The sequence below is a fragment of the Mastigoproctus giganteus genome, chromosome 2 (genome assembly GCF_048544385.1).
Source record: "Mastigoproctus giganteus isolate SK-2022 chromosome 2, ASM4854438v1, whole genome shotgun sequence".
Classification (NCBI taxonomy): domain Eukaryota; kingdom Metazoa; phylum Arthropoda; class Arachnida; order Uropygi; family Thelyphonidae; genus Mastigoproctus; species Mastigoproctus giganteus.
In genome coordinates, this window is record NC_143576.1 from 1,494,813 (window position 1) to 1,519,688 (window position 24,876).

General features: G+C 38.2%; 1 protein-coding gene across 2 annotated transcripts in view; it reads right to left on the reverse strand.

The window, feature by feature from the left end:
• l(3)80Fj (lethal (3) 80Fj) overlaps positions 1-24,876 on the reverse strand; it is a 694,407-nt gene that overhangs the window by 531,067 nt on the left and 138,464 nt on the right. For both annotated transcript variants that reach the window (XM_090387924.1, XM_090387932.1), the window contains exon 10: positions 19,277-19,405. In XM_090387924.1, the coding sequence (XP_090244050.1) occupies positions 19,277-19,405 (129 nt within the window). The remainder of the gene's footprint in view (positions 1-19,276; positions 19,406-24,876) is intronic.

Sequence of the window (24,876 nt, forward strand, 5' to 3'; positions counted from 1 at the left end):
TTCACAGTGCCAAATTGATGTTCGGTATTGCATTTTCTTGTGAAACAGTTCATCGATTTGCCTGCGACATGCTGTTCTGCACCTCATAGCAGATAGCAGGTGGAGGTATCAGTATGAGTCGACATCAGGGACCAAACAAAAGGGGAATAAGTTCGGCCAATGAGCGCCTGTAATTGCGATCAGAAGCGAATTTCTGGAGGCCACCTCCGATCATTAGCAGGGCTTGTACTGTAGGAAGTACTTGTCCATGTAGGAATCTGTCACTGATCTTCAGCCTGTTCCGTTGTAGCTGAAGAAGAGGGGTGGCTCGTAAGGAAGGAAGTGGAACATGCCACTGGCATATATCCCAGAAGTCAGGGGAGTTGATTTTGCCAACCAGCATTTTGACTGTGGTCACAGTTCTCCTCATGCTGATTATTTGAGGCAGCCGCGGGATTTGGAGTTGGTCGGCCATGCTGGTCGTCCTCTGCTGGAGGGGGAGGCGATGTTTGTGGGTTGCCCACTTCAATATCCAGTATTCACTGGCGAAGATGGGCTTCATGAGAGAAGGTACTAAGGATGCCCAAATTTCAGAGGCATACAGAAAGGTAGGATACAGAACGGTTTCCAGATATCTGATTGTGGTTCTTGCGTCTGTGTTATGAAGAAGATGTTGACGGGCAATCCAGCGCATTCGGCTGATCTTGCGTAGAACACATTCGATGTGACAGTTGAACCTAAGGTTTGGGTCGAAGGTTACACCGAGATCTTTGTGTTTAGTTACACTTGGAATAACTGCACCCTGCAGTGAGGGTTGTATGGATGTGGGACACTGTTGTTTTGTATATTTATCAATGATATTGATGAAGGTATATCAGGCTTAATGTCGAAGTTTGCAGATGATACAAAGGTTGGCAGAGTTGTTAATGACAGTAATGGCAGTGTGCTACTGCAACAGGATCTGGATAATTTGGGCAGATGGGCTAAGAAGTGGCAACTGAAGTTTAACCTTGACAAATGCAAAGTACTGCATATGGGTAGAAGTACCCCCAGAGAAACGTACCAACTGTGTGGTACTACACTTAAGGTGGTAGAAAATGAAAAAGACCTGGGAGTAATTGTGCAGGCAGATATGAAGTTTTCTGAGCAATGCAGACACAGGCTGCCAGGGCAGGTTATGGGGGTTTTGTCAATGATATATAGGAATTTTGCTAGCAGGGAAAAGGAGGTGATTATCCCTCTGTATAAGGCAATGGTCAGGCCACGCCTTGAGTACTGCGTACAGGTCTGGAGGCCTCATTTTAGGAAGGATGTAGATTTACTTGAGCGTGTACGGAGAAGGGCAACAAGATTGGTGAGGGGAATGAAGGGATCCTCTTATCAAGAGAGGCTTAAGTTCTGCAAATTGCAGTGGCTGGAGACTAGGCACCTGCGCGGTGATCTGATTGAGGTGTATAAGGCCTTGAATGGGTTCAGCACACTGAATTCTCATGGGATCCTTCCACTTGTTCAGATTACGAACCTAAGGGGGCATAAATTCAAATTAAGAAAGGACAGATGTAGAATAGATGTGCGGAAATTTGCCTTTAGCCAGCGGGTGGTTAATTGCTGGAACAAACTTCCATTGTCGTTGTGGAAGTTGATAGGTTGAATAAATTTAAGGAGGAACTGGACAGGCATTTGGAGGGAATGGTGTGTTTTTTTTTTTTTTTTTTTCGGCTGATGCTGCATAAGCTCATACACTTGCTTTCTTGCATCACATGCCACTACTACTACTACTACTACTACTACTACTTCTTCAGAGAGAAAACCATAATATCGGATTTTTGGGGGTTCAGTTTAAGACCGAAATGGTTGAGATGGCTAGAGAAAGCTGTGATCTTATTACAGATTTCCGATGTGATCACTCCCCTGTCGGCTGATGGTAGTATTTCCGTTAGGAACTTTATATCGTCGGCGTAGGTAATAACATCATCTCTGTTACACACAAACGGAATAAGGAAGGCGGTAAAAAGTAACCCCGATAAAACGCCACCTTGCGGCACACCAGCATTGATGGATTGGGTATAGCAGAGGTTGCGATGAGTGAGGTACACTGTTCTATTCCAGAGGAGCGAGTGCAGAAAAGCGAAAACGTCACCTTTGATCCGAAAGAACTTGGTTAGGAGATTCAGAAGAGCTGAGATGTTGAGGCTATCAAAACCAGCTTCGATATCGGCATAAACAACCGCCATTTCTGATCTGGCCTCAAATGCATTTAGAATTTCCATTTGGACTGCCAGAAGGTTGGAGACAGTTGATCTATTAGGGAGAACATAATGGAGTTGTTTTGATGATTGTGGAAGAAGATGGCATGTTATATGCGGAAGAAGGACTTTTTCCAGTAGCTTTAGGAGCGTGAATGCAGTGGATATCGGTCTATAGTGCTTCAGCTGGCTTGGTAGTTGAACTTTAGGTAGTGGGGGCAAGAGCGTATTTGCTCCAGGATGCAGGAAACACTCTATGAAAGAGGACGGAGTTGAACAAGTAGAGCAGAGGATCAAGGATATATGGACTGAGGCACTTTACGATGAAATGCGGGACTTTATCGACGCCAGTGGTGCATGATGGACGCAGCGAGTTGATGGCTTGACGGAGCTGCTGTCGATCGATTTGAATGGAAAACAGCTCATCATCTGGACTAGAAATGGGGTCTGGTTGGTAATCATATGGTTGTGTGATGTTGTCTTGGAATCTGGCTACATAGTTGATCCATTCAACTGGATTGAAATTGGAACCTGGTTCAGAGTTACGAGTATATGGCTTTGGATAAGGTCTTGCCTTTGGATAAGGTCTTGTCAGTATATTCTTTAATGGCTTGTGATTTCAGTCTGTTAAACAGTGCTCTAGCTTTGGAGTACTGAGTTCAGTCATATGCTGTACCAGACTGTTTCCATTGTTTATGGAGGGGTTGTTTGCACTTGAAACTGTAATTTAGCTCCGAAGACCACCAAGCATTAGTTCTAGCGGAGATACTGACCTGTTTAGCTGCTGAGAACATGGTAACAGTGTGCAACCATCTAGTTAATAGGTCTAGAGCCAGTTCCGGATCTCCTGATTCGAGAACTTCCCAGGGAATTAATCTTGTTGCATAAAGGCATCTGTTCGGTTGTAGGAAGGTGGGAGAGATGATGATCTTCCTTTTGACGTAGTGGGAGACATTAAAGTTGGGCGTTGGGAGCTGCAATAGGACTACGATGGGTTCATGATCGGATTCAAAGTGAGTTTCGGGTTTAATGTCGACGCTACAGGAACCAGACAATAATATGAGATCCAGGCGACGAAGACCTCTAGTTGGGCCTTCATTTATGATCCTGAGGCCACTAGGTGCAATCTTAACCATAAATGACTCATGAAGATGCTGGAGATTTGGTGGTAAGTTAAAATCTCCACAGATGAGGTGTATAGCAGATGTGTGGAGCGTATTTATTAGCCAGGATGCAATATCATTGATTGTCTGAGCATCGGGGGTTGGGGGTATATATATCGCACCGAGATCTAATAAGCAGGAGTTGATCTTGACCGTTACTATCAATGCTTCGAATAGACTGGAGTTGCTGGAGACTACATGTACGAACTCAAGTCTACTGGCATTTATGATAACAGCAACACCCCCACCACAGGTATGAGATCGGGAGGTGAAGAAACATTTGTAACCAGCAGCTTGGGAGGAGGCAATTGATTCTTGTTGTGGTTCTAGCCAGGTTTCAGACATGCAGATGACATCAGCCATTTGGGACAGGAGCATCTGCTCAAGTGTCTTGAGCTTATTCCGAATACTACGAACATTTTGATAAAAAATCTTGAGTGTAAGGTGACACGAGACCTTCAGGAGTGCTGATTCGAGGACAGGATTTATTTTCTTTGTTGGCTTTTTAGCACGGTTGGTTACAATAGTTGGTATCAGCTGAGGGTGGATTTCATTGGAGCTGTGGTATTGCAGAGATTGATCAGAGGTTTTGTCATCAGGCCGAGAGCAAAAGAGAAAATCAAGTTTTTTAGATGGAGGAAGCAATATTTGAAATGTGCTTGTGCCAAGAGAGAGATTAGAAGTCATGGTAATACCCAAAAGAGATTTATCATCTTGCCTAGAAATTGGTGTGTCACCGAAGAAAAAACATAGCGGAAGAATCTTTTTGTGAGATATAGACAGGACTGAATTTTAGAAGGATTGAAATCAACTAAGTTGTCTTTACGCCATTGACTGGAGAATTACCTGGAGATGGCATTTAAGCAACTGGTAGCAGATATTCAAGAAGTTGAAGCTGATTGAGCAGGGCAAGGTTTCTCAAAATGGAAAATGGAATGCAATATGCTTTCATCGGCAAAACTATGGATAAGATTTCCAGTCAATGGAAGAAGATCATTAATATACAAGAGGAAAAGAGTGGGGAAAAGAACTGAACCTTGGGGGGACACCAGCATTATTGGAGAAGTAAGAAGACAGAGAGCCATCTACCATCACACTCAGTGAGCAGTCAGGGAGAAAACTGGATAATCAATTATAAAAAACAGTTGGCAAATCATAACATGGAAGATTGTTTAGAAGACCTTTATGCCAAACACAATCGAAAGCCATTGAGATGTCAAGGGCAACTGCTTGTGTTTCACCGAACGTTTCCATTCAATTTGTCCATAAATGGGTAAAGAATACCACGAGTGGATCGACACTGATGGAATCCATACTGGCGATGGTTCATCAGACAGAAGGTTTCTATGTAGTTTAAGAGTTGGCTATTAATTGATTTCTCCATTACTTTAAAAAAAGTAGAAGTAATTGCATTTGGATGGATGATAATTGGATGGGAGGGATTTGTCACCCCTTTTAGGAACTGGCTGGATATGAGCAAATTTCCAAGCAGAAGGAAAAACACCTTTGGAATAAGACAGTAAAAAAAAGGTGGCAAAGAATAGGAGTAAGTTCAGGAGCACAGGTTTTGAGAACATGTGGAGAAATACCATCAGGACCTGGAGCTTTCTTAGCATCAAGATTCATCAAAATTCTTCTGACATCCTTTTGACGAAAGACCACAAGAGGCATTGAATGGAGCATGCTGAGAATAGTGGGAGGTGTTTTACCAAGAATATTAATACATGAGTTGGAAGAAAAATGGGATGCTAGCAGGTCGGCTTTATCCTTGACTGAAGTGACAATAGAACCATCTGGTTTTGACAGAGATGGGAGCAGAAGTGAGCAAAATCTGCAGCCAATAGTTTTGGCAAGAGACCAGAATGCTCAGCAATCATTAGGGCAAGAAGCAAGTTTTCTACTCTTAGCCTGTTCAAAATCTGGTTTGGACTGATTAATAACTGCTTTACAATTGTTGCGAGCTCTGGTGTAGGCAGAAAATGAAACTGAAGAATTGGAAACAAGCCAATTACAATATGGACCACTTCTTCTCTTGAACAGACTTAGTACATTTATTGGAACACCAAGTTTTAGATAAAGGACAAGATATTAAGGTGTAATGTGGAAATAAAGGATTCCATTCCTACAAGAATAATTTCACTGACACGATCTGAGGTAACATTGACATCAGAGGTTTTGAAACAGTGATCTGACCAAGGAAAAGAAATCTTGCAGGTCATCCCATTTTACATTCTTATAATGCCAAACAACACGAGTTTTGGATTAGCCATGAGATAAATGCTCCATTGGAGAAGAGACAATCACCATGTTGTGATCTGAGGTGCCTAAAGGACCACTCACTTCGACCGTGTACTTAGAAGGGTTGTTTGCGAGACAAAGATCAAGCGTGTTGGCTGCATGGTTAGGATTGTCCGGTATTCTGGTAGATAAATGAAAAATCTGTGCGAGGTAATTGGTAATTGCAGAAACTGCAGCATCTCGACATGCTGAGTCTGTGTGACAAGAAAACAGAAGCTAGCCGGAGTTGTGAACATTAAAATCACCAAGGAAAATTACCTCACTGTTAGGAAAGTTGGACTGGAGAAAGTCAAGTTGCAAAAAAGCTCAAAGAGCTCCAAGTAATTATTGGAATTTGTGGATTCCTACACAGATGAATTTGACAGAATGAGGTAGAGAGATTTTAAGCCAAAGAAGATCACAAAGAGGAGATTCCAAATTACCAAGTCTCTGTCAAGGAATATCGGAACTGACGTATACAAAAGTACCACCTTTGAGGCAAAAGAAATCATATAGCGAATAATTTGGGCAACTGAGATGAGCAGTGGTTGAATCAACCGATAACTCAGATTCTGTCAGAAAATGGGTTTGGCAGACTCTAAGTGGAAATGGACATCATTGAGATTATAACTGAGACCACATATATTTGTGAAATGAACTAGGAAGTGTTTGGGAGGTTTAGATCTTTTTTCAGATATTTCTGTTCCGGCAATGATCTACCCATTAGCTAAAGACAAATCTCCACACACCTATTCTACAACTGTCTTTCCTCAATATGAATCTATGCCCCCTCAGGATTGTAATATGAGCAAGAGGAAGAATCCCATCAGCATTGAGCTTGCTGAATCCATTCAAGGTCTTATATACCTCAATCAGATCACCTCGTGTTCCTCTCACCAGTCTTGTTGCCCTTTGTACTCATTCGAGCAACTCCAAATTCTTCCTAAAATGATGCCACTAGACCTGTACGCTGTACTCAAGGTGTAGCGAGACCACTGCCCATATGAATGCAACATGGTATGAAATGACAATGAAAAAGACCTTTACTCAAGAGAAAATGTCTAATTTCTTTAAAAAAATGGAAATGGAAAGATAAGGATAAGGCAGTATGTATGACTAAATTTATATTTATTAATATTTAACACATAAATTACAATTTACCCTTTAAAAATTTTATGTTCTCTTTAATTTCAACTTTGCATTTGCTTCTGTTTTACATAAAAAAATTTTTATAAATTGTTTTTTGTTCTCATTATATCTCTGGTATTTCATCTTAATACCATCTAAATTAACATATGCTACTGAATAGCATATAATTCAAATTATCTATAACCACTATACTTTATAATTCAGACTATTCTATCCCCTAATCAGTGAGGACCATCACACTTGGTCGGTTTAATGAATTATGCCCTATAAATAAGCAAATAATTAATAAAGTAAAAGTAAAATAATGATGATGAGGCAAATTATTGATAATTATTATCTTACATACTGTTGTAATTATTTTACAGACTGATGTCTCTCCAGGTATATTACGACATACACAATCATGGGGGATTTTTTGAAAACCTTGGTGCAAAATTACATTAGATTAACATTAAGCTACTCGGCCCAAAGTTACTATACTTCTTTTCTAAAATACTGCCTTCAAAACAACATCATTCCAAAGTTTGCCAGGGTCAATTCAAATCATAAAATTTCGGGCGTTAGGCAACTAGCACTTGCCACATCGCATAACATAGTTAAACTTGCCTTAAGATCTTGGTATTCGAATAAACAAAAATACCTTTCCCAAGTTATTATTAAACTTCGCAATAAATTAAAAAATTATCTGCATCCTAATGAATGGTCTGTATTGCATATTGCAAATCTACTCCATAGATTTGCAATGTGAAGCACAGGTCTCAGAAATAAAAAAAGACAAGTTAACAAATTGAATACATTATCGGGAGTGTCAAGACACTCATACGAGTTCAAACACATTGTTGCATAAAAGTTGTGTTACAACCCCCATGCATACACACAACGTGCTACCACAGAATACTTCAACTAGTTCACGAATACCCCCCTCACCCAACATGCAACGAACAGACATATCAACAGGTTACAAATCTTTCCTCGTATAAGCTACCGCAGGACCAGATTTCACTTTTATCCAAAGGATAAAATTATAATTTACCACCTCGAAAACTACCTAACAAACAGTGCATAATTGATATTGAATTTGGACTTTGTAATGTTCCACAAAAAGATTTATTTATTCAACAAGTTAACCAAGTTGTAAATAACATAAAATAAACGCGACTTCCTAAATTGAATACACATGACAGTTCAGCTTTACGTTAACTTCGAGAAAGTAAAGACATTATTCAGAGAGCTGATAAAGGAGATACAGTCAGTCCTCTTTTAACACGTGTTTACACTACACGAATTCGCTCATACACAATTTATAAATAGGGGAACGATATCTTATATAACACGAACCGAATTCGCTTATGCATGATTCGCCTTTGTGTTTACAAGAAATGGCAGTCAAACGCGGAATCACCCCAACTGAACGCAACACGATAGGAATGAAGAGAAGATTCTGAAAATGTATTTATGTTTTTTATATCAGTGAAGGGGGAAACACATTTCACCATAATAACGTAAAAACCAACACAATTCCAGCTATCGGTATAATCGCAAATGCAATTAGATCGAGTTTACTACCAGTTTATAACAGATTCCACTAGCAGAAACGCAACGGGATTTTTATTGTTTTATGGTAGTAACCCCTAGAAATGTGCTTTAGTAAAATGTGAGGTGTTAATAGTGTATCTCTGCCTTTACGGTGTTGTTTATTCAGTTGCTACACGCTTGCAGCTTTGTTTATGTGTATCAAGCTTGCCTCCTCGTTTTGTAATTGTGCTTTATTCCCTAAAAATGAGTAAAATACTTAAAAGGTATGAAAAGGAAACGTCCTGGTGAAGACACTGCAGATTCAGAGAGAAAAAGAAAAGCAATATCAATAAACAGAGGCAGACTGGGTCAAAAATTCTTACCCGGGAAAATATAGTGGCCTCATACTATGGTTTATGGCCAAAATCACACCGGCCACCGGGGTTTCCCCGGTAAGGCTTATGGCCAGTCCGCCTCTGTCGATAGAGAAAAAATAGAAAAAATATGAAATTGTGAAACGCTTTGAGCGAAATGAAAGACCATGTGATATTGCACGTGCTACAGACCTAAATGAGGCAACACCGAGAATTACAAAGAATGCAGAGAAAATAAAAACAACTTTCATAGCAGGAACAACTCAAAGTGTAATTAAAATCCATTAGATTAAGACAGAAAGAATTGGAAGAGATGGAACGGCTGTCATCTGTTTGGATAGAAAATCAAACAAAAAACAGGTTTGCTTACAATAGAAGCAAATGCATTAGCAATATTTTATTACATAATAGTCGTAATAAAATACGTAAGTATTTTATTCGTAAAAAATACTTACGTATTTTTTATCATTTATTATATTATAATAAAATATAATATAATAATAAATATTATAAAAAATTATAATAGTTTTTATTGCGTATTTTAATCGTTATAAAATACGTAAGTATTTTATTTATTGTGTTTGGTAATGTTTTGGTTACCAATGTGTGTTCAATCTTGGGTGGTCGGCACCTAACCCTATTTTTCCCATAGGGCCTGTTGTTTATATTGCACGATTTTGCATTGCACAAGGGTTTCTAGGAACACAACTATTGTGCTATACAAGGACTGACTGTACAGTGTTAATACTTGATAAACCTGATTATATTAATAAGTTAGAGTCAGTTGCATCAGATACCTCCACTTATCCAAAAAATTATAACGTTGGCATTCGAGGTGAGCGGACGCGCTTAGACAGGGCTCCTCAGTTAAGTGGTTTACTTTTGGATAGTGCTTTTAAATATTTGATTTTTATTTAGATATTGTTGGATTATTTTGTTATAGGTTTTCCTGTAACCGTTTGATTTTAATAATATTATAGATATAATTTTTTAAAGTTACTTTCATTGATATTTATTTAATTTTATAATGGTAGTTACGAGATCTGCCTTAAACATGTCACAGGGTATCGTGACTCACACGGAAATAGCAGATGGCGATTTACGGGTGAGTCACGATTTAATCCGTTGTGGAACCTGTGGTATGTTTTCCAGGGTCGACCTGGTGACTAATCCTACCTCACCTGGGGATTCTTTTCTTTGTGATCGATGTAAGGAGTGCACCGATCTTAAATTACAATTTGGTGCACTGATGGAACAATTTGAGTCCCTGAAAAAACGAGTGCTTGCCCTCGAAAATAATGCATCTGGGAGCTCGTCAGGGACTCAAAACTCCAGCAATCTACCAAGTGATGCACACCCGATTCGAGCCTCAAAACAGAAAAACCAAGTGCAAACTACTCTGGTTAAAAAGGACATTGTTTTATTAGGAGGCTTCCATTGTCAGGGAAACGGGGAATATTTTTTGTAATAAAGATAGGTGGAGCAGAACCAGGGTATGTCTGCCGGGAGCAACTATTGATGATGTCACCAACAGATTGTCAGATTTTAAAGGGGGTAAAGAAAATATTATTATTCATGTGGGGACAAACGATATTAAACGTACACGATCTGACAATTTGTTGGAAAAATACAGGACCATGCTGAGGAAATATCGCGAGCTAGGCCATAATGTCTATGTGTCTGCAATTCTGCCCAGACACGATAGGAGGGATTATATGTTAAGAGCCTTGTGGATTAACTCAAGACTTGAAGGAATCTGCAAGGCTTTAGGGGTAAAATTTCAATTAGCATGGCCCACACTTGTAGGTAGAAGGAATTTGTTTTGTAGAGACGGGATACACTTAGACAAAGGTGGTGCAAAAGTTTTTGCCAGTATTATTGAGGATACCTTAAAGGTTCAGGGAAACTACTAGTTAGGGGGGATGTGGGTAATACTGACACACGTTTATCTGATAATATTGGTCAATGTAACTCTTGCACATACCTTAAGAGTTCTTATCTGTTACCACAACTGGACGTATTATCTAGATGTTCTGGGGGCAAAGACGTTTCACGTGAGCGGGTAGCTACTATCAGGGAAAAGAGCCTAAAAAACTTCAAGGGTTGTGTTAGGGTTGTTAAATATACAAGAACAGTAAATCTTAATTGTTTATACAGTAACGTTAGAAGTGTCGTCAATAAAATGAGCGAATTCGAACTGCTGGTTAAAACAAGTAACGCGGACATAATAGGGCTTAGGGCTTACAGAGACGTGGTGCCACCCGGAAATTGGGGATGATGAGTTTCAGTACGGCTTGTATAATGTATTTAGGAAGGATAGAGTAGATAGAAGGGGTGGTGGGGTAATGCTTCTTATCAGAAGCAGCCTGAGTGCGACGATAGCTTTCCCGGATTCAGACATTTCACACACTAGTATAGAGTCTGTATGGTGTGAGATAGTTGGAAACAAAGGTATAATGCGAGTAGGAGTAATCTACAGACCAGGTGATTGTGAAGATTATGACAAAAGCCTCTACATGCAAATGGAATGGGCAAGTAAGCGTCAATGCCTTATTATGGGTGATTTCAATTTGCCTCTAATTGATTGGAGTAAATGGGAAGGAAACTCGACATGGGGAACAAAATTTTTAAATCAACTAGATGACTGTTATTTGTATCAACATGTCAGGGAAAGTACTAGAGAAAAGAATATCCTAGACCTCATCATCACACATGAATCAGATGACATAACAGGGCTGACGGTAGAGGAACCAGTAGCAGGAAGTGATCACGGAGTTCTACGGTGGATGATGACGAGAGAGGTAGCAGAAGTAAAAGGCAAAGGAATGGGTTTTAATTTCAGAAAAGGAAATTGCGATGCCTTAAGGTACTACATGGCCTCTATTAACTGGGTAGATATCGCGCTGAGAATGAATACAATTGAACTGTGGTACGCTTTTAAAACATTAATCACAGATGCCTTGAATGCGTATATACCATTAAAAATATACTCCACGAGAAGGGTTCCAAGTTGGATGAATAGTGAAGTTGCCACATTACTTGAGCAGAAAAAGGTGGCATGGAAAGGTTACAGAGCAATAAAAAGTACTGAAGCCTATAACAGCTACAAGATGATCTGTAATAGAGCCACAGAAAAGGTTCGACAGGCGAAGGCAGTTTATGAGAAATCACTAGCAAACAGAGCAAAGAGGGGGGATAAAGAATTCTTCTTTATCATATATAAATGCCAAGAAGAGCAGGACAAACCAGATCGGACCTTTACGTAAGGGAAAGGGGATAGTAATAAATACACCAGCTGCCGTTGCAGATGAACTCAACAGTTATTTTGATATTTACAAATGAAAAACCTTTTGTGGCAATGGGAAATTGTGGGAGCGAAGTTAAAAAATATGTAATTAATGATATTGAAATTTCGCAAGATTATTTAATGAAAAAACTTTCGAGCCTACAGACCAATAAGGCTCCTGGAGTTGATGGAATATACCCTATAATCTTAAGGAAGGCGGCAAGCGAGTGCATTGAACCATTGAGGCTACTTATGCGAGCATCACTAGACTCTGGGGAGATTCCCTTGGATTGGAAAAGTGCAAATGTATCTCCCATACATAAGGGTGGCTCTAAAAGTGAAGTTGGAAATTATCGACCTGTCAGTCTGACTTCAGTAGTAGGGAAAATCATGGAGGCAATGATCAAGGGTGGAATTCAGGATCATTTGGATCGAATTGAAATTCTCAAGGATACTCAGCATGGTTTTGTAAAGGGAAAATCATGTTTAACAAATCTGGTTCGCTATTTCGAAAGGGTCACTCACGAGCTGGATTTAGGGAATAATTTCGACATTGTTTATTTAGATTTCAGCAAAGCTTTTGACTCAGTCCCACATGAGCGGTTGCTTTATAAGCTGGAACAGGTTGGAATCACTGGGAAAATCCTTAGATGGATAGAAGGATGGCTTCAGGGCAGGAGGCAGAGGGTTGTGATAAATGGCTATTCCTCAGATTGGGTTGAGGTAAGAAGTGGGGTTCCCCAAGGATCAGTATTAGGACCACTGTTTTTTTTTTAATTTTCATAAACGACATTGATGAAGGGATAGAGGGCGTGATGTCTAAATTTGCAGATGACGTCAAAATTGGTAGAGTAGTTAATGATCACTGTCAAGCTGAGCTTCTTCAGAGAGACCTAGATAGACTTCAAGAATGGTCAGAAAAATGGCAGCTGTGCTTTAATCCAACAAAGTGTAAGGTATTACACCTGGGAAACAGTAATCCCAAAAAAACTTATTCACTTGGTGGAGTTCAACTAAACCCAGTACTGGAGGAAAGGGACTTGGGTGTTACGATACGGTCAGACATGAAATTCTCTGAGCATTGTAAACAGGTTGCAAGGAAGGCCCATGGTGTCCTATCGATGATCTATCGAACTTTTGCAAGTAGAGATAGGGACGTGATAATCCCATTATATAAGGCCTATGTTAGACCACACTTGGAATACTGTGTTCAAGTATGGAGACCGCACCTAAAGAAAGACATCGAGCTTCTTGAAAGGGTGCAAAGAAGGGTACTCGCCTGGTGAGATCGGCAAAAGGGCGTCCTTATGAAGAAAGACTTCGAATATGTGGGTTGCAGAGTTTGGAAACTAGACACCTTAGAGGAGATTTGATTGAGGTGTTTAAGGCTCTGAGAGGCATCAGTAAAATGAATGAGGACAAAATTTTCAAGATTATAAATGATGCTAGAACTAGGGGACATAAATTCAAGTTACGGGGGGAAATGTTTAGATTGGACTGCAGGAAGTTTTATTTTAGCCAGCGAGTTATAAATTACTGGAATAAGTTGCCTTCATGGGTGGTAGAGGCCGACAGTTTGGGGAAATTCAAAGGTCATCTGGATAGTACCTTCGGGTAAGGGAAGCGCATAGGATGATAGGTTTAATTTCCTTTTTATTTATATTTTATTTTATTTATATATTTTTTATTTATTAATTATTATTATTTAGTTATTTATTTTATTTATTTTTATCATTGTTTTGTTTGGATTTTTTTTTTTTTTTTGGCTGGTGCAGCATAAGCCATAGGCTTTCTTGCACCATGCGGCCGTTACTAATACTAATACTAATTTGGTCAATCAATACAATAAAATGTTAACCATGTATTGAAAAAATTACTACATTATTATGGCTCAGTTAAAGGAATTGAAGGCCAGAACTTACAATTTTCCTGCACTTTTCAGTCAGGTAAAATTACATAAGACCGAATTTCCTATTGTTTCCTACAGAAACTTGGCATTTTCATCCTTGGCCACACACGTGTATAGAAACCATTATAAATGGTTTATATTAACCATGTACATGGTTAATATAAACCATATACATTTCTATATACACGGTTTATATTAACCATGTATATAGAAATCATTATAAAACCTTTTAGACGGGCGATACAATTTGGGATTAAGAACTATGATACATTATTTAATAACCTTAAGAACTGTAGACTTGGCGATAATGATAATTTATTCTCACTAGATGTTACCGTGTTACATACGAATGTAAATGTTGAATACACATTAGATATTCTTTGGGATATGTTAAATAATAACTCAATACCGATTAATTATACGAAGCTGCCTATTAAGGAAAATTTTCACTTAATTAAACTCTTAGTTGAAGCCAACTATATCACCTTTCGAGAAAGTATACAAACAAATTTTTGGTTTGCCAACGGGATTAAGCCTGAACAGCTTAATATTGGAGATCTATCTGTCAACAATTGAGCATATACATTTGATGCCTTTTCTACCCCATATCACATACTATGGGAGGTATTTAGATGATGTTCTAGTTATTACCAATAGTAACACTATCCAAAACATTTTACATTCATTATAATAATATTCATTCTAGACTCAAATTTACATTGGAAAGGGAGTTTGTTTGTTATTTGTTTTTTAGGAGCATTAGCAACTAAGGCCGTATTGCTCCGGGGATATGCGGTGGCCATTCCCTGACCTTTCCGCATCCTCCGTATTTGGTGGGCACGGGCTCGAACCCCGGTCTAATCAAGAAGCATGTGCTACGCACTGCTGCTCCTGCCGACCTGGCTACGGAGGCGCCTCGGAAAGGGAGAATACGGATACAAAGTCATTAAATTTTCTAAATTTCACACTTACTCGGCACTCGAATAAAATCCAATTTAACACCTATCATAAACCTACAAACACCGGTATGCTTCTGCACTATAACAGCTATCACCCATTCACCTACAAAAGATTGATTACCTTTAATCAATTTCTCAATGCTTATAAATATTCAACAACGGAATGTGCTTTGGTCTCAGAAATACAAATATTAACCAGCAGATTCTTAAACAGGGGTTACCCCCTTGATACAATAAACCAAATTATGGTACAAGCTAAGGATAGGATACAAAAAACTACACCAACCAACAATAGTAATATCAAAAAATACTTTATTTCTGTCACATATGCTGAACAGTGGCACAAACAACTTAACAGATTCTTTAAAGATGCCAAATTTAAAACTGTGGCCAGGCCAATACGGATATTACACACTATACTAAACAATCAAACCAAATTAGGGTACAAGCTAAGGATAGGATACAAAAAACTACACCAACCAACAATAGTAATATCAAAAAATACTTTATTTTTGTCACATATGCTGAACAGTGGCACAATCAATTTAACAGATCCTTTAAAGATGCCAAATTTAAAACTGTGGCCAGGCCAATACGGATATTACACACTATACTAAACAATCACTCAGTTCTTTCCTCATTCGCAATGCAAATAAATGACCTAGTATACAACATTTCTTGCCGTGATTGCAACTCATCTTACAAGATTCTTCGCGTTAATCAACACGCAGCCTCAGTTCGTGCTTCTCGCTCAGCAGTGTCAGAATTAGCCTTTCATGCCGTTAATGAAAAACATCTTTGTTATTTAACAAGGCCAAAATACTTAGTGACCAATGTAATTATATGAGACTATTAATTGCAGAAACTGCCAAAATTAAATTACATGAGAATTCTGTTAATGTTCGCCGGCCATATCTAATCTCCGATTTGTGGTCTTACGCACAAGTGCGAAGACAAATAATCCCTATTTAAGTTTCATGCTCACCACTATTCAGTAATTTCATTCCTGTGATCATGACATATGGTTGAAAAGCGTTGTCAGCTTCAGGAAGGAAAACGTTTTGCAATTTTTTCGTTAAATTAATTTTTAATTTAATTTTTAATTATTTCTTACTGTAATGTAAGATTTTCGATTTTTTAACTGTTTTCATTTTAATTTCTGGAAAGTATCATACGGAATGTTCTACGTATCATATTGAGGTAAACTTCTCTTATTCTTTTACAAATATTGATATCAACGTAGAACGTATTGAGAATTACAGCTCTGGTTCATACTATCAAAAAAATATATATAAACAGTCGGACGACCTCTCTTTAACAAACTTACATATAGCAAATTTTTCTATGTAGTGTACGTTTTTGATTTCCCCCTGGTCATTACATTGAAAATAGTTCCTGTATAAGAAAGAAAATTTCCATTTAACGAACTGATTTTGAGAGATCTGGGTACGCATTGTTTGCACCTGGCCTTAGGCGATAAAGCTGATGCTGTAGAAAGCACGAATTTAGAGCTAAAGGGATTAAGAATTAATCCCTTCAGCTTTTAAGAGTGAAAGAAATTAATTCCACGAATTAAGAGCAAAAACATTCCACAGTTTAGTGGTGCCCATAAAATCCTATAGGAGTAAACTGGCCAACCACAGCATGGATTAGAAAAAGGTGGAAGGTTTTGGGAGAGGCCTTTGCCCAGGCTAAGAAGAAGAAAAACCTTCATAACTGCCACTACTGTACCGAGAAGACGTGCTGGTCAACTGTCATGTGTCCACAGCCACTGGCAAAGATAAAGGCATATTTCTGACGTGGACATTGGCTCTGGTCAACTTGTTTTCTACTGTAAGCATCCTATTAAAAAAATTAAGGGAGTGATTTTCCTTTATCCCGGAAATTCATCTGTTGTTTCGCAGAAATGAATCGTCCACACTTTCACTAAATTTCACCGCTTCTGTTTACATGGTAGGTACAAGTGGCCTCCAAATCAGTTTTGTTTTAGCTGCTGTGCAAGTAACCTAACAGTGTCTAAGAGGAAATCCTTGGGTGTAGTGTGAAAAAGTGTAGACTGGGACTTAAAAAAAAAAGAAATGGCTTTAAAAGTTGGTATTCCTGCCATTAATGTGTTAACCATTCCGAAAAACCGTGTTTCGATTTTAAAACTATTTGAGAAAACGGGACCCAGTCAGAAGCTTGCGAAATTATACCTGTGTGAAGATGTAGATGAAGTTGACTCGAGACCAAAACCTGCTGATATCCGGGCCACTAATAAAAGAAAAAGCTGTGGAGTACACACCTTTTCTGGAGCATAAAACATTCCAAGCCAGTTCTGGTTGGCTGGACAAATTTAAAGAGTGCCGTGGCTTACTCGAAAAAGTTATTTCTGATCAAAGTGAAGTTGCAATCGAAGAAGACTATACCCATTGGGAAGAAACAGTTTTGAAAAAATTATGGAGGATTACGAGCCCAAAGACACATTCAACGTCAATGAAACATGTCTATTTTTTAAATGTTTGCCAAAAAAAGTAACTTTTTAAAGGTGATAAATGTTTAGGAGATAAAAATAGTAAGGAGAGAATTACAGTTTTCGTTGGTGCAAATACGGTTGGTAATGACAAAAAGAAGCTTTTGGTAACAGACAAAAGTAAACAATCCTGATGTTTCAAAGGAGTAAAGTCATTAGAGTTGGACTACAACTACAACAAAAAATCTAGGATGAAAAGTGAAATTTTTGAGCAGTGGATTTTAAATTTCGATAGAAAGATGATGAAAGAAAACAGAAAAATCGTGTCGATTGTTAATAACTGCCCTACCCACCTTCACTCGGTAATTTCGAAACTTACAAGTGTGAAGCTTGTTTTCTTCTTTCCAAATATCTCATCTAAACTACAGCCAATGGGACAAGTATTTGAAAATGCACTACTGAAGGCGCATACTGAAAAAAGAAACCAACCAACTTATAGATTTTCAGATGTGCATATCAAAATTCGCAAATGTGTGGAGTCAAGATGTGACAAAAACAACAATTAAGGATTGTTTTGCAAAAGCAAGTGTTGCTAAAACTAACAGCGATGAGAGGTATGAACTACTACAGGACATTGAGCAATCTTGGGAAGAGTTCCAAGAAAAGTTTGATCAGTGGAGAATGAATTTTTAGTTGATAATGATGTCATAGTAGATGAATACCCCAATATTTGAGCATATTTTTAAAAAACTAGTCACAATATCGACGATGAGTTAGATGAAAATGAGGGCAATATGAATTCTGATGGGATCCTTCCACTTGTTCAGATTACGAACCTAAGGGGGCATAAATTCAAATCAAGAAAAGACAGATGTAGAATAGATGTGCGGAAATTTGCCTTTAGCCAGAGGGTGGTTAATTGCTGGAACAAACTTCCATCTGTCGTTGTGGAAGTTGATAGGTTTGAATAAATTTAAGGAGGAACTGGACAGGCATTTGGAGAGAATGGTGTGATTTTTTTTTTTTTTTTTGTTGGCTGATGCTGCATAAGCCTCATACATTTGCTTTCTTGCATCACATGCCACTACTACTACTACCAAACATCAAATGTTGGCAGAATTTGAAACTTTGTGTCGAGGCCTTCAGTGAGAAGAAAATGTAATAGAAAATGTATATGAGTGTTTAAACAAATCCAAACATTTTTATGAACGATGTACAGTAAAATCCAGTGTATAACAAAAAAATAACCAAATATTTTACAACATAATTCTTAAAAGTGTACTAATATATTGTGTGCATCGTGTAAGTAGTCATTTCTAATTATGTCTATATTAATAAATTAATTGTTTGAAAATGTGAGAATATTTATTCATTCTCACTTATTTCTGATTTATTTTCAATTTTACTATTTTTCTGAATGTTGAATTACAGTAATTTTCATTGTTGAAAGGGTCATATTTCTTCAAAACAAAATTTATCTTTAACAAATTTTTTCAAGGGAACGATCAATTTCGTTATATAGGGGTCCGTCTGTATATATTTATATATATTTTTAACTCTTTAAGTACTTTTATCATTTTTATTATTTATGTGTATATTCTGGTTACTTTTATTTCCATTATACTGTACTTATCTTTTGTTCACAATTTGGATAAAGTTTTATTTCTCACATTTTGTTAGCAGTTGCAAGATTTATTTCAGTATGCTTATTCTGGACACACAGAAGGCCTTTTTGGTACTTTTTTTTTTTTAAAGTAGCAAATTTTAAGGCAGACTGTTCCCCACACATTCCAAATATGATAGATAGTAGGCTACTACATAATTGAAAATGCTTAGGTAAAAGATAAGTCTATATTCCAGTAAACTCAAAATATTTTAGAAGATTTTTTTATTTCCTTTATTTTTTTCACTTGTGATCATTATATTTTTAAGATCTCTTTTTTTAAGATTTAAGAAATAAAACTCACCATTTAGAACACCAAAGAAGTGTTCAAGTAGGTCTGTAATAGACTGTGAACTACTACACTGTTGTGCCAAACTCTTGCATGCTTCTACAGCTTTTTCTCTACAGCCATCTTCTTTTGAATGTAAGTGAGCTAAAAAAAATATATATAAGATAAAAACAAATCTGATGAAAATTACATTAAATTGAAATAAAACAGGGTATATCATTAAGATATCTTATTTATAAACACAAAACCGGTTATTTATAAACAAAACAGATTGCAGACTGGTGCAAGATTATATTTACTGTGCGAACTTTCCGTAACTGCTGCTAGAGGCACTCTTCCTGATCACTACCGAGCAGACTGTGTGCATGAGCCTGTACTTGCCAAGGTAGTGTTGTGTGATGGCAGTTTTTTTTTAGCTGCTTGTCACTGAAGATCATTTAAGCAAGTATCATGTCGGACATACAGACTGAACAGTGATATGTGATTCGTTGTCATTTGTCAGACTCAAATCTTAATAGCCATCCGGGCTCCTGCCCATATGCTATTTGTTACTAGGCTGTAATTGTTTCAGAACCTTATCTAGGTTATTAATCAGCAACAATATCAGTCAGTCTTTGACTAATAACAAAAGAAAATATGAACAGAATGACCTTTAGCCTTGTGGTGGGGACGGCTTCTCTGCCCCCACCACGAGGAGGTAGATCGCCCTATCCAGGAAACCAATCGCCTGACATCCCGCCAGACAAAATAATATAACAGATTCAGTGACTAATTCAATTTAAGCAACTTTCTTCAGCTCCATCCCACACACCTTGTATGAGGAACAAAGCCCCTTACTACACATTCAGAATGTTTGCAATCTACAATCATTCAACATTACTTACAAAAGATTGACAACATCAAGCGACCCCACACATGATCCAGATACCACTAACCCCAACTCAAGTGTTTGCACATCAAGCTAGCAGCTACTTGGGCATTAGTGGATCAACAACAGCAAGCAGAGGTCCTCCCCCACCCAAAATCAGTCCTCCTTTTGATAATATCCACAGCTCAGATCAGGGCAGATCTTATCAATCACTGCGTGGGCAGAAGGGGATTTCCTCTGCCAGCAATTAACGCAGAGGAAAAACTGAGATACCAACACTTTGGTATCTCAGTGCGTTTTGTGCAATTCTTAAATGTATGGCCTCGCCCAGCAAAATGCTAGGCAAGAAACACAGAATTCACCTGCTTCACAATACTGGGCCACATGGCCATACACTTGTAACATTCAGTTGGAGTCAGTAGGTCACGAACTCGGTGTGAGCTCCAATCTACATAAACTCGAGAATGATTCACAAAAAATCTTCTTATACCTCCAAAACGCAGGTCAGGCCAGAAGAGCTTCTAGCCTTATTCTTTGTCTGAACTGTATCTCAGAAAGTACTTGATCTTTAGGTATACCACTACCCACCAAGTTTCTCTGCTACAGTTCTTTAAAAAGATGGTCTTTAGTCACATCTGGATCTACGTCAAATATTACAAGCTTGGAGTTCCTCCGAAGGATCCTTTCTACCTCTAGGCCCAGTTATTGAACTTGTTGACACTCTGAGATCCTTTTGATATCTTTTTCAGATGTGGTTTCAATTGCCAAATGTCTATTTCTTATTGGTCTCACCAATACAATCTTGACTCTAGGCAGAACTGGAGCAATATTGTCTACCAGCTCTGCCTTAACTTAATCACTATTCTGAAATATTTCAGCTTTTGCCTTCAGAATTATGGTCTTGGGTTTTTCTTCATCTGGAGAACGTAAAGCATCCGCCAAAGTCCTTGGCTTTGAGACTCGTTCATCCAACAGGATCTCCAGCTTGGCCTTCAGTGCATTGTTTTCAACAACCACTTTCTGGACAACATCCACCATCCTATCCCAATATGTCATAACAGTATCTATATCGTAGGACCTTGCATCACGTAGCCACCATGAAAGTTCTCAGCTTTTCTCGATGTTTATTGAGTTCTCCAAACCCAACTGGGTCGAGAACTTCTTCATCACTCTTTTTTCTTTTCGCTCACCAGGCCTGGTGGCAGAGGGCCTGGGAGTCATCCCAGCTCCTCGAGTATCCTCTGGAGGATGTTCAAGAAGAACCTCTTCTTCTTCTTCCAAAGTCTCCGGAACTTCCACCAGAGGTTAGGGAATCTTCCTCCTTCTCCTAGTCATAACAAAATAACAATATGTTAGTACAATAAACAAAATTGAAACAACCATAACAGAGCACAGAATCTATCAAATTCAACACGAAACCAAACCACCGCAGAATTTAGAACAGAAGCCTATTTATAGCTCACTCTGCCAACTGAGTATCACTCCAGCTGCCTGGCCCAGACCACTTGCAGGTAGAGTTCTTCAAGAAAATTGCTTAGCAGGGGAAAATGTCAAATGAAACAATACACTTATCAACAGCAATCCAAAAGTTGCAGTGATAACAAAACCAACTAGTATGCAATATCACTTTGCACCTGGGCCTGTGTTTCGTTGTCAAGTTCAAGGTGTCATGTTTGTTTTAATTGGGGTCTCCAGGGTTCCCCCCAATGTGATACTTAGCATGAGAAAAGACATAAGGCCAAGGCTGGCAAGGGTGTGTATGTAGGCATGTAAGTATGTGTGATTCGTTGTGTAAGATGGGACTTATATGCATCAGAAATGGTTAGAACAGAAAAAGATGAATGAAGTGTGTGGCATTGAGTGTCTTGGTAGGACAGCTATATTTAAATGGCACAAGCGATTCAGTGAAGGCCGCAAGTTTGTTGCCGATGACCCAAGACCTGGTCAGCCTTCCTCCTCGATAACTGAGCAAATCGCAAAAACCCAGGAAATCTTGGATAAAGACAGAAAAATTATACTTCATGAATTTAGCTGTTAGAATGTCCATTTCATACGGTAGTGCTCACAATATTGTAAAAGATCACCTGAAAATGTCGCAAATCTGTGCCTGCTGGATTCCACGCAATTTGATTCCAGAAAAAAAACAGCAAAGAGCTTGTGCAGAGAAATGCTTGATCATCTTGAAACACAGGGTCAAAACGTCTTAAATCATATAGTGAATTGTGATGAAACTTAGATTTTTCACTATGATCCAGAGACAAAACAATAGTTTTGTCTCTGGATCATAGTGAGTAGAATCATTCTGATTCACCAAGACCTAAGAACTTTTGAGCTTCTCGTTCAGCTGACAAACAAATGGTTCTTGTGTTTTTTGACATAAAATGCATTCTTGTTACACATTTTGTTCCTTGTGGAACAACTATGTATAAGGAAGCAAACTCCAAGATTCTCAGAGTCAAACGTCAAGAACTTTCTGGGGTGAAGTGGTTTCTCCATCAAGGCAATGCCAGGCCTCATGCGGCCAATATTGTGCAGCCAGTGATCACTGCCATAGGTGCTGAGGTTCTGCTACATCCCCCTAATACATTGGATTTAGGCCCCATGTGATTTCTTCCTGTTTCCACGTCGAAGAAAGCTATGAAAGGCAAGCATTTCACATCCGACAACAATGCTCACAGAGCCATAACAGAAGCACTTTACAGTTTTTCAAAAATTAGATTTCAAGAAGCATTTAATGTATGAGTACGACAGTGGCGAAAGTGTGTAAAGTTCAAGGACAAGTATTTCGAGAAGAAATCCAGATTCAGATGATCACAATTAAGTTCAGATCTTGCACCAGTCCGCAAATTAAATTATCATCCCTCACAGATACAGAAAATCCAACTATAGATACAGAAAGGCCAACTAAATAAGGAGTTAACATTTTTTACACTATATTTTTTCTTCACTTTTGCTGTTCAAATCATTTCTTAATTGCTTACATCCCTCCTTCAACTAGTACCTTTTGGCAGAGAGAGAGAGAATTAAGGGATTTCATGGAGGAAAGCAGCTGCAGTCATACTGCATATACCTAATGGCTTAAAATTAATATTAGATTAATTATTAGCTAGTTGTTTTAAGGAAAATTACAGCCACTCCCCGATTAACGTAAGGCTTGTGTTCCGTGGAACGCAACGTAAGTCGAATTTTAAGTAAGTCGGAATTTCCCTAAATAAGCATTTAGGGAAATTCGACACTCGCAACTATGCGTGCTGAATCTGATAGAAGCAAAAAAAGAAATGTTCGATGAACATGCAAATAGAATTATTCAATTTTTTTATCTCATGCACCTGATTAATATCCTCAAAAAGGCCTCTAAGGTTGGGAGAATAGTTCATATCACAAATTTAAATAAATACACCAACCGTTTTGATTAAAATAGTTTAATACTGTAAAAATATAAATATGATAAAATGTACCAAGCGATACAGTGGATACAGTAAAATAATATTTACAAAACTGATTCACTATAAAATAAAATAAATATATTATGAAAATGTTAAAATACAATAAAATACGAAAATTAAAAGCGATAAAACAATGATTGTAGCTTTCAGGGGCATCCGCCTCCTTTCTCAACAACAATGCTACTTGGGCAACACATCCTTTAGTATCAGGTTCACAGCACACGTGGCTGACCAGGCACATCTCTTGCAAGGACTACAACTTCCAAGATGGGGTGGAGCCAAGCACCCCTATCCCTATTCATGCTACCGTTTTCGGACGAGCCAATCCACAAACTCTCCAACCACTTACGGTCCCAGAACCTGTGCGTCCAGTCAAGGATGACAGCATTCTCAAGGGAGACTTGGTGCTGTTTTTCCCAATAATGCTCGGGAATCGCAGACTTATTGAAATCTGCGGTCTGTATGGCTCTCTCATGTGTTCCCCACAATCCAAACTTCTGATTAATAATTATCATTATTAATCTGACTTCAGACAATAATCTGTCTGAAAGACAGATTTCAAAATGTCTGAAATCTTGTCAAGATTTCAGACAAGATTATTATCTGAAATCTTGCCATAGATCTGAAATGGCAAGATTTCAGATAATAGTATGTGAACTGGACCCTGATGTTTTAAGCATTAGATCAGGACCTAAGCAGAGGAGTAGCTAGCTAGGTGCATCTGCAGCAGGGCTAGCTTAGTTTGAACCAAGCCTAGTTGCATCATTGATTGGAGATATGTTTTGGGAGTCCCCTTGCCCCAAGATGCAGATATATATGCAATAATCTGTTGAAAAAGTATTTGGATTATGCTTATTCTTCAAGGTTGAGACAACAGTACATAATGTGACAAGGCAAAACATGTTCAGACATTTTTCAGCATTAACACCATCTATAGCTGTTCATATCTTGTTCAAAATGTCTGAGTGCACTGAACAGTTGGACAGACAACTTGAGTAGTCGAGACCCACTAATTTTCGTAAAATCAGACAAATGCTAATAATTTTTCCTTGTAGAGGATCTGCGATCTCATTATGGATTTAAAGTAACTTTGTGGATTTTTTTGAAAAGGATAGTATAGGCTATTTTTTGGAAATTTTAAAGGAATATTATATATTTTATTTTAAGGCAGAAGAATACTCTTACCTGGGGTTTTCTTCAGGAATGGCTGCAAGGTGTAATTCAGGTGTTGAAATTGCAATTATTATTGCACTGAACAGTGTGTAAATTTGCCTTAAAATCAGGAAAAAAATCACAACTGA